This window comes from Pinus tabuliformis, chromosome 2_2 (assembly GCF_031772625.1).
Source record: "Pinus tabuliformis cultivar Carrire ecotype Pingquan chromosome 2_2, CPIR1, whole genome shotgun sequence".
In the NCBI taxonomy this organism is placed as follows: Eukaryota; Viridiplantae; Streptophyta; class Pinopsida; order Pinales; family Pinaceae; genus Pinus; species Pinus tabuliformis.
Window position 1 is genome coordinate 914761602 of NC_142300.1, and position 11890 is coordinate 914773491.

Genomic DNA, 11890 nt, shown 5'->3' on the forward strand with positions numbered 1-11890 from the left:
CCCTTTTCTCCGGGGACTCAATATAATCATAGATCTCTTGCTGCACCGGATCAATCTCTCGCGTTCTTAGTCTTGGATTCTGATGAGGCGAGGTGACAGTTGGTCATGAAACCCTTGGAGAAGTTTTTGAATCTTCTTCTTCTTCATCTAAGTTTTCTTCTATTTCTATATAAGTGTCCTACGAGCTTTGAAGAATTGTATAGCTAAATTATAATGAAAAAAACAAAAACTTAGAATGGTTAAGATGCATGATTTTGAATGTCTCAATAGCTATAACACTCAAGACTTAGTTGAGACACTTGGGAGTTAATTAAGTTCAACTTAGTCTATTGTGTCTATTACTTAAATGTGTGTTTCTTTAGTATACAATCTAGGTGATATACAATTTAAGTGTCCTACGAGCTTTGAAGAATTGTATAGCTAAATTATAATGAAAAAAAAAACTTAGAATGGTTAAGATGCATGATTTTGAATGTCTCAATAGCTATAACACTCAAGAGTTAGTTGAGACACTTAGGAGTTAATTAAATTCAACTTAGTCTATTGTGTCTATTACTTAAATGTGTGTTTCTTTAGTATACAATCTAGGTGATATGATGTCTCATATTCTCCTCAGTACTAATGGTTGTTGATATGTAGCTTAACACCTAATTAATCCATGACGTCTATCTAAAGAGGGCATGGATAGTGAAAATTCTTTTATGATTTTTTTTCTTTTGCATTAAAAGAATTACCTCAGGTGTTAGAGTTGACAAGGGTCATGTAATGTTTCTCTCCTAGATGGTTTTAACCACGTAAAAACATTGACATTGTGATCCAATAGGTGTTTATCCTACATGGAATACCCTTCTTGGTGTGTTTATCCTACATGGAATACCCTTCTTACTTGAACATGGTATCATACCCTATTTGAAGAATTATTATATTGGCCATCTAAATCTGTGCTTCTACATTTATGAGATCTACTATTTATTTATCACATTTGGGCCTGAATAGTCTATTTCATTACATCTAGAACATTGTTTTCATCTAAGAACACATTTTACATATAGAAAAAGTTGTATGTTTTCCCGCCATACACCTTTTTCTAGATGTAAAATGTAAGCATAAAAATTAAAAATTTCCACCATACAAATGACTTCACAAGGCTTTATCAAAACCTACACATCATTAGAGAATTATTCTCTAATTGAGCTGAGAGGCTCATTCTACAACCCAGTATGAGGGAGATGTGTAATTTTGTCGTCCATTCATAGAGTTGACATGTGCGCTTTTAAAATAAAAATAATTATGCTCAAAATAGAAGTAAAAAATATCATGTAAATTAATTACAAGTAAAAAAATGTGAGTAAAATGTTTAAACCTTATATTATTAAAAAATATTTCAAGAAGATTTTAATTTGGGTTGGTAAAATGTCTCGATGTAAAATATTTTAATATAAATTATATATATCATGAAAAAAATAATTTTGAATGGTTAAAATGTTTTTTACAATTTAAACAATAAAAAAATTACACATTGTATTTTACATTCTAAAGAAATTTACACGTGAAAAAATCTCAACACATATTAAATCTGTACTCAACAAAAATCTATATATTGATAATACATTTATTATATATTATTTAATCATTTAATTAATCCACTAATAATATAGACACCAATGTCCTCTCATTATTAAAGTACCTTCTCTATTATGTGTTCTTTTGAAAGCCCATCTACATGGGCTTTCTATTTTGTAGAAAGCATATCACTTCTGCCCGGCAACTATAATATCCTTGATATGATTAAGCTCTAGGAAATGAACAAAAATATCCCGCAACTATAATATCCTTGATATGATCAAGCTCTAGGAAATGAACAAAAATATCCCTCAAGCTCATGCGTTGTAGGTTGAGCTACTCATCTTATTAGTTCACTTTTCGGTCCATCTTTATAAACCATTGGAAAGTATGCTCTTACTATGGTACAAACAACATCTTGGATATTAAGGACAATGGAAGTTTTGAAAAAAATGTATATTGTCTTCATTAAAAGAACTTTCTTTAAAGTTGGGTCAATTACTTCTCTCAAATTAAGTCAATTCCTTCCTGGAATGCTTTGTCTCACAATGCTGGATTATATTCAAATAAAAACTTCCGATATTAAAGTTGTAAATTGTAAAGAAGGAAACCCAATAATTGACACTCCAATTTAATACGAGTATATTACATCTGCACATGGTTTTAATTAAAAATATGTATATTACATCTATAAATGGTTTTAATTAAAAATATGGACCAATTATGTGCCATGGTTAATTGACACTTCAATTTAATTCAAGCATATTACATCTATAAATAGTTTTAACTAAAAATATAGACCCATTATGTGCCATAGTTGTTGCTAATTTAATATTTTCCAACATAAATTATTTAAATTCACAAGAAAATGCTCTAACTCATGGTCACTTACTATATAACCTAAATCATAATGGTATTCACCATTTGACTTAAGATCTCTTTAAAAAAACTAGATGAGCCCTACATTCCATGCAAATTAATTGTTCCTCATAAGCAAATTACATCTCATTTGGTTTAATTACACCATTACCATCCAATTACACACAAATAAACTAAACTAGTATTCAAAACTCTATTAAGATAACGGAAAGAAGATGTTTGGAAAGGAAGGATCTAAGCGACCTTGCAAGTAGAGATATTCAAGACGAATATCTGAGTATACTTATTCAAAACCAACTTTAAAATAGAATGAATTCCCACTTCTACCCACTCTGGTTATTAACTCTCTATTTTTATTTACCCTCTATTTCAAACCTATACTACTTCGTAAGGAAATCACTAACAAACAGCTCAAAATTTATGCTTCGAATATTCTTGATCATGTTGAAGGCTCCACATACACAAAGAACATATCCATATTAGATGGCCATACACATATCTGGAACACACAACCACACCTGATATAATTTCAATTTCAAAGTTTTTAGGATACACAGATAAAATAATATCAATGACAGACAATTTTTAGAGCCGAACAATGGAGAGACTCCCTTCATATATTAAAAAACAGGACAAGGAGCCAAAAGGAGACTCCATTAATATATCTATTTCAGACCCTTTCCTAAATGAAATCTTCCTAACAAACCCCCAACAAACCCCCAACAAACCCCCAAAAAAGCACGGATGATATTAGGCATATTTAATGGTTTTATATCCATCGAATACTGTGCGTATGATCTAACTGTTCACTTCAAACATTTAAAACACAAACCTCTCAGCTCTCAAAAAATGAAACTCTGGCCGTTTATTTTGAATATCATCAACAACAACGGCCGTCGTAAGGTTACTAAAAGTCATATTTGCCATTTCGGCTCTGGGAGTACAGAGTCTTGGCTTGGCGAAGCTCGTCTTGTATTTCCATGTGGCTGGGGTTGGCCTCGTTCGCTTTCTCCAAACATTCGCATGCCGCCGCATACTGCTTCAGCCCGACCAGAGCGCGGCCTTTCCTGTAGAGAGCTTTGAGATTGCCGGAATTGATCCCAAGGACCTTGTCGGAATCCTCCAGCGCCAGCTCATATTCCTTCATCCGAAGCCTTGTCTCCGCTCGGTTGGAATAGGCGTGCAGGAGGCTGGTGTTGATATTATTATTATCATTTGAGGACCCCTTCCTGAGCTGAAGCAGAGCAGCGTCGATGCATTTCGTATAATGTTCGGCCGCTGCGACCCATCGTTTATCTCTGAAGAAGTTGTTGCCCTTCTTCCTCAACTCCTCTACGTCGGCATGCAACAGGCTCTCCGCCTGCTTCACCTTCGGAGTCACGAGGATCTCGACGTTCGCAGGGTTGTCGACACGGATAGCGAGGCCACCGTCGGCGGCGCACTTAAAGTACGGCTCCCTGATGGCCACCTTGGCTCCCTTAGGGTAAAGCCTCTGAAGGTTCGTCTGCGAATGAGCCGCATTGTATATTGCCAGCCTGATGGCAAGGCCATGATCGTCCTCAAGCATACTCATGATACCGCTTATCCTGAAGGCCTCGGCGCAGAGAGTACCGTAGAGCACCCGGCCGCGGTGGACTCGGCCAACCTTCAATTGGGTAAAGGAAATGGGCTTTAATCTTTCCAGCGGAACCGAAGAAGCTCCGCCACTGCTGGTAATGGGATTTGTCAAGGACAAGCGTGCTTGAAAATTGTGTGCCAATAGCTCACGGGTTGAGTCGTGGAGTTGGAGAAGGGCTTGCTTGTCGAACCTCTCAGAGGCGTCTACCGCTGAAATAGGGGAAAGCGAGGCCATTAAGTGATACAGGTAAGTTCTCCCTCCTTCAACCAGTCACCACCGTTGTTTTCTTTGTTGAGCTACGAATTTGTTTCGTCCGCGAAATGATATTTAAAGTGAAAAGAAGAAACGTAAGGAAACCACACATCACCACTTCTGACACCCTTCACAGGAGTGATGGGTTGGAATTCGAAAACGGAAGACGTTATCGTGATTAGCGGGGACTGCCCTTGTTTACCGGACACGAGCCGTTCTTGCAACGTATATATTTTGATATAAGTTTCCATTTTTTCACCGTCAAAGTCATACAGGCTGTTGATATAAAAAAATATTTACTGATATTCGGTGATAAGAATATCATTTTATTAATTTAATTACGCCGTAAAGCGGGATAATATTTAACCGGGGTTCGAATAATAGGTTACAGTTTAGTGTTCAGAGGTTGAAAAGTGATGTTACACCATTATAGTAGTGAATTTTGATTTTAAAAAATACGGAAACTCTTAAGACCGTTTGCGCTCGTGGAGTGAACCCTTCTTCTATTATTATTATTTTTTTGGGTGGACAAAGTGATTCTATATATATATTTACTTATTTATTCAATATATATTAATGGAATAAAAGTATTAATAAAAAATAATTATTTAAATTTTAATTGTTATAAAAAATGATTTGGTCATATATTAATTAATTAAAAATAAAATATTAATTAATTAATTAATAATTTTAGATATTAGATTTGTGTGATTTATATTGATAATGAAATTGTTTTTTCAATTAATTACATCATGATGATTTGGTCAACATTTCAAACCATCTAATGTGGTTTATCTTCTGGACAAAGGTAAAAAAATCAATCTTCCCAAATGTGATGACCCCAGAGAATGTAAATATTTGAATTTTTACTGTGGTAAAAGACAGAATTAAGTATGACATTGGAAGACTGTTTTAAAATTTAATAGTATTTTTATTTATCAATATGTGCTTTAAAGTGTATTAAGTAGGAAATACTTCTTGAAATGCTGACAACTTCTGAGAGGGAAGTTGGAAAAGAAAACAGTTGTTGAAACTGCACTCAAACTACCTTCCCTAACTGGAAAGGCTTGCAGAGAAAAGGGGAAGGGGGAGGCAAAAACTTGCGCTGTAAGGATAGGCAGGAAAAGAGAGAGGAAAAGGATTAGCTAAGTCTGGTAAGGACCAGATAGCCAGGCACAAGTTGCATGCGTCTTGTTGAGGGTTGTTGGCCTGCAAGATAGTTCAAGGGGAGATTCCAGTCCTGACGACGGATCTCATGGTTGGGTGGTCAAGAGAAAGCAAAGGTTACAGGTGAAATTTTGTAGCGCATCTACAAACTCAGGCGGACCAGGTAAGTAAAAGCTTCTGGTGAAATCAGTCTCATTAGTTGATATGCTTCCATAGTATTAATTGTCAACTGAAAAATTACAGTAACCGAAATTATAGTAGAAAAACCGTGGTGTTTATTAAGATTACACGATCTTCTTATCGTTATTATGCATACTGTGATGTTATTTGCTTTAAAATAAATATTACAGAGGTGCTAGTAAATGACTGTCAAGAAGGGTTTGGCCCTGTTACAGTTCTCGGTGCTTTGAAATTTAGAAACCAAACACCACTGTGTAGTGTATTAGTGTGTTATTATATACATATATATATAAAAAAACACATAAGTAAATTTCGATGAAGGATAAGTCTGTTAACCGCAACAGAGGGTAAGGTAGCAAGCTCTAGTCCGGTGTTTCCCCAAAACCAGAAGAGAACTCTTCAGGTCTGTTAATCCCTACCAGCTGTAGAATAGATGATCACAAATTAAGAGATAGTGGAAGCATACAGATTCAGACTAAGTATGGGATTATTTTCTGGAAAGAGCAAACAGTAGCATATGAAAAACACATACAACTAGATAGAGTTTATCAGAAAGACAGTGAAGGGACGAGAAACCCTTAGTTTTCAGTTGCATTTATAACAAAAGGGAGAAATTCGAAACTCATAGACTAAACACTAGTTGTAACATCATATAAATCAACGTTGGGGTTGCAAACTGTAAATTACTTTCATAAATTACAACATGAAAGAGTACGACAGCTGTATTGAAACTTTAAATTCTGGGAACCAATAGAAAAAAAAATGAACAACCATTTCCTATATCGTAACCAAAATATTTCAAACATTAAGAAACTCTAAGAATTTTGAGAAATGTATAATCGCAAACAGGACAGAATGTTTACATTCTAAAACAATGGGCAGTTCCACCATAACAAGTAGGAACAACCATAGAGCTACGAAAACATAGTGACAGTAATATAATTAAATATGCAATAACGTGCAGAAAGACGGACTTGCAAAGTTCCGGAGCCAAGGCTCTCAATAGCAAGATTTAACCTGTTAAAGAAACTTCCTCATGAACCAAAAACTTACATATACAGAGTTAAATGTCAACATCCAAGGAGTTGCGATTCGAAACAAACAATACCATTATACTGAAAATAACTAGAGAGGGGTCGTAAGATCTCGACCCTGTTCCGAGTTAAGTAGTCATTCACTACTTCGAGTTCCAAGACCCCTTACAATAATACAAACAAATAAATTATATTCGAGACACAGAAGGAGAAAAGAGAACCTAATCTACTGGGTACTGCCGTGGGCATTTCCCGAATCAACAAGAACTGACTACTTTCATTATAATCCAAACGAGACAGGTCGAAGGCATTGAAGCCTGAGGCATTATAAACCTTGTTAACCTTTGAGAAAATCCCCAAGGACCCTATCCTGGGCACTCCTGCCAATCACTGGAATCTGAAAGCAAGCAAAAATATGTATGTATAAACCCTGTAGCGGCAACTGCCAAGCACGAAAACCCTTAACCATCACCTAGAAAACATTCACGCATGGTTTGGAGGCCTACCTGGTGAGCGGCGTGGGATGCCAGAGTGCTGAAGACTTTGCCCTTCTCCATAGCAGAGGGCCTCTCGTCTATAGCGTTCTCCTTCACACATATGAAAACAACAAAATACATTAACATTCATGAACTCATTTGTGTGACCCTGTGAGGAAAAGAGTATATATGTTAAAAAGAAAATAGCGCAAAATGTCTGCAAATGAATACCATCACCTGCATAAGCAATTTCCGGAACAACTGGTTGATTAGCTCCTGAACAACGAACAGGTTCTCGGTGGAATAGCTAACGGGAGAACCTCTGTGCGCAGAGAGGCGAAGCCAAAATCTGGAAGCGGCGCCAAGATCAAATGAGTTGAGTGAGGACTTGGGACGACTTAACATTGAACCCAAAACCCTCCGATAAGCCTCCACCCTCGGATCCAGATCTGATGATCTGCATCGTTGAAAGAGAGCGAGAACCAAGGAGTGCAGAGAACGAGGGTACAATGCCATGCCTATTCACATGGCTGAGCAGAAAGAGTATACGGAGCAAGCCAGGTGTTTTTTGAAGGAGAAAACAACTAGCCAGTAAATTTAATGCAGACCAACAACCAGAACGCCGGAATATAACTCCGATTACCTGAGTATTACATCCATCGCATATAACCGGAAAAGTTACACTCAGCTAAACTCATGTTGTGGCATGATGCGGTGCTGAGTAGACGAGATGATGTGGTGTTATGTATGCTGAATAGATAAGTATATGGTAAAAATAATAATTTTTTTTTTTTTTTATTGCTGTGGTGGAGTCGTGACAAATTGGTATCAGAGTAGAGGATCAATGCTGTGACCTTTGAGACAACACGAAAAGAAATTTAAACAAAATTGAAAGAAAATAAACAAGCATTGTTCAGTTACAATCTTATTATATTTGTAAGAAGACAGTTAATATTGCTAACTCCTCTTCTGGTTCCATTTCTTAGGTTGAGACAAAAGGAAAACAACAGCGAGACAATAGACAGTGACAGTGAGTATGCAGAGAGCTGGCAGCGCTCCGCACAGATCGATAGTAGGCCAAGGACCTGCAATAAACCCTGGGGATAACCCAGAGCTGTGGGTACAACTTGGCAAGGATAAACGTAGCACGAACCTTGCAATATTAGAGACGGTACAGGAGTTAAAGAATGAGATGGCTCGATTATGAGAGGATAATGCATGACTGATGGTGGAGCAAGAAAGGATTTTAAAGAGTTTGTCTGCCAGGCAAAACCCACCGCTAGCTAATCCTAGTGCAGAACAACAGAGGATGTCAGAAGAGAAAAACCATCGAACAGAGCCTGAGAGGTCAAAAGAGGGGGAGGACCATTCTGACAATGCATCTGAACAATAGACTTCAAAACATCAAAGGGTGCAGCTACGGGGAGAATTTCGAAAGATTAAACCCCCACACTTTGACGGGGAACAGGAGGAAGTGTGGGCCATCAATTCAAGGCCATATCAACAATGCATTCTATGACCTCGGGCATGACAATAACCAATACTTCAGTATACACATTGCCTCATGCAACTATCCACCTGCATAAGCAATGCCTAGTCAACTACACATACTCATAACCGCATGTAGTCAAGCATAAACGATCAATTATTGTAATCAACCTACAATACTAATGCCTGTAATCAAAGAAAAAAGGATGCAACCCATCGTACAAGAATGTAATCAAGTTGCATATAATTGTATAGTTAGTCATATACTCATGAGGATGCATTCCATAAAACCAACATCAATTTCTTCATGATAACCTTACTACTACCATGATCAATATGATGCAGTGCAACAAGCACATGGAATGCAAGTGTAGAGCCTCACATGCAATTGACACGCATGCATGACCAACACATTCACCCATATTTGTAGCACTAGATATGACACAAAGAGAGTGTAATCGTGCTCTGATACCAATCTATAACACCCCCTCCCAGGTCTACCCAAAGTAACCATTTCAAGCAGGGTAAACATGAGGAGAGATGCTATGAAAATAAGATTAGACATCCTATCTCACCTTAAGGAAGTGCAATTGATGAAATATCGCATGCAATCATCCAACATCATTAACAAAATCCTCAAGAGACAAGTCAGCCACTCAAACGACCTATCCCTAGGTCCCTATTTTGTAGCTCTTAGGCCATAGTCACTCTCATGCTATGGGCAAGGGAGCAGCTAGAAACCTAAAGTCACTCTCATAGGCCTGCCTACCAATGATTGTGGACCAAAATTGTTAGTTCTGTGCCAACGACCCTAAGATTTAAGCCACTTTTCTAGCCCAGAATCATGGCCTCTGCCCAGGACTTGTTTTAACTTCCATAATTCATTAAAAATATAATAACAATGTTGATCAAACAAAAATCACCCTTAGGAGTAGACCTGAGCATCCCCAACTGGGACTGACGTTTTGTCAAACACTTGGCATCAATGTAACCTAGAATTCGAAGATACAAGACACATCATAAATGACTTAAGAAAACTTATGAAACATGACTAGAAGGATCACCTCCTTCTCCATTGAACTACTACATCATCAATTCAGTCTCGCATCCATCCATTTAACAGTTACAAGTAAATATATGAAATAACCATGGCATGAAGCAGTCATTCAACCATGCTTATAACTAGCATAAAACCATATAAATATAAGAGATATGACAACCACTGAATCCACATATAAATCAATGCAAAAGTAAGAGAATTTATCTTTTATTAATTATAGGAAAATCCGACCAAGTTTGGGACTTCCACGTACCTGCCTTAGACATGGCTAAACCAAATCTCTCTTTCAGCTAGTCACCCCCATGCCATATTCCAAGAATGAATGTGGGATCTCATAGAACAACCAATCCAAGAACAACCAAGGGAATCCAGAGGTTAAACCACCTGCACCCTTAACAAACCATGACCACACCAAAACCGGTGCTCCAATCACAACCGAACAGAACTTGGAATGCCATTCGGAATCCATCACTATCCTTGAGGAATTTTCCATCTCCTTGTTTCTCAGTCTTTACCACAATCCAAACCTAGATCACTACAACCTAAATCGAGACTACTCCCTAAGGATTTAACATGTATCCCACCAAAATCAATAAAGGAATTCATATGCCTTTGGGAATGAACCTTCAGACCACCTTCGCCCCAGATTCCGAAATTCATCCGAAGCTCAAAACCGAGATCAACATCCCAGCACACCATGGCATCTGGAAAAGGCTAGGCTAGGCTGAAATCCACTATCATAACCTGACAATACCATGCCACCGACAAAGAGAACATACACCAACATGCAAAGCCATGCATGTCCAAACCAGTTAGGAAAACACACATGCAAAAGGTTACTTGCAAGTATTCTTGCTGAAGCTGCTTGATCCTGCTTTCATTTCCTTAATCCTTGCTTGTTCTTCCTTTCCTTTGCTTGCTTTTCCTTTCCTTGATCCCAAACTAGAGTGCTCCAAAAAAAATCTAAGTGACCAAGAGAGAGAGAGAACATAATGAGAGAGCACCAAACTTGAACTGATAAAAACAATAAGCCTTTTTATGCATGAGGCCTCTAATTTCTTCATTTTCCATTATTTTCCTTCAATTTCCTCCTCACATGCAACCTGTGACCTTTCACCTTACTTTTCTCCTAATTTCATTTATTTTCATAAATAAATGTGACAAAATGCCTTTTTCCATTTTAATTCCTTTTCCTTAGCCTTTGCTAATTCTCCTTCCAAAAACACACATCTAGTAATTCCCACTAGGATATATTTTCCCAACATTCATCTTGGAATACCGATGGTCCTATTTTTCGTTATTAACTTTTATTACATGAACTTTTCACCAGGGTTGTTATAAAAAGGTTATATGAAATGAGTTATGGTTTTTTGAGCACGTGGTATTAAAAGGCTCAACATTGGCTTATGGTATCTCAACAAACTCCATTTATAGATTAAGTATCTACATAGTAAAATACAGTAAATCTCCTTGGTTAAGAGTCTTATTATATATATTTTTAAAATGTGTATATGTTTAATTTTTATGTTGATTCTTTTTATCATTAACGATACCTATTATTATTTTAAATATTATAAATTGATGTCTATTCACATTTACAAACATTTAATTTATATAATTGTGCTAATATATACTATTATTAAAATTTACTAAATTCCTTATCCAAAACTTATTTTGAACAATGCTAACTATATATGAAGTATATATGCGTTTTAAACATATTATACTCCAACTACACGTAATGCAATTTCATTGCTTTTGAACCATCCTAGATCCATCTTAACCCCAGATTTATCAAATTTCGAGAGGGATCTAATTTGTTGAGGTGCAACCTCTTTTTTTAGTGTAAAACTTGAGGAAAGGTTTGCACCTCGACAGATTTGATCCCTCTGGGCGCTGGATAAATATGGGATTAATATGGCTCTAGGATGGTTATATAATACAATATAGTATATATATTTGTATCTATGTGTCTCTTTCTTATTCCCCCTCTCTATTTCAACCCCCAAACATACACTCTCTCTCGATATCTATCTCTCTCTCCCTCCCTCCCTCTTCCTCTCTGTCTTTCTCTCTTCCCCTTCTCTGCTTCTCTCTCTCTTGGCCCCCACACTCCTCTCTCCCTCACTCTCTCTCCATCGCTTCCTTGTCACTCCCTCTCTCTCTCTCCACC

General features: G+C 37.0%; 1 protein-coding gene across 1 annotated transcript; it reads right to left on the reverse strand.

The window, feature by feature from the left end:
- Positions 1-3349: 3349 nt before the first annotated feature.
- Positions 3350-4294, reverse strand: LOC149196003 (methyltransferase FGSG_00040-like). The gene has a single exon (XM_089408099.1). The coding sequence runs from the start codon at positions 4292-4294 to the stop codon at positions 3350-3352; it is 945 nt and encodes a 314-aa protein (XP_089264225.1).
- Between the last annotated feature and the right edge of the window lie 7596 nt (positions 4295-11890).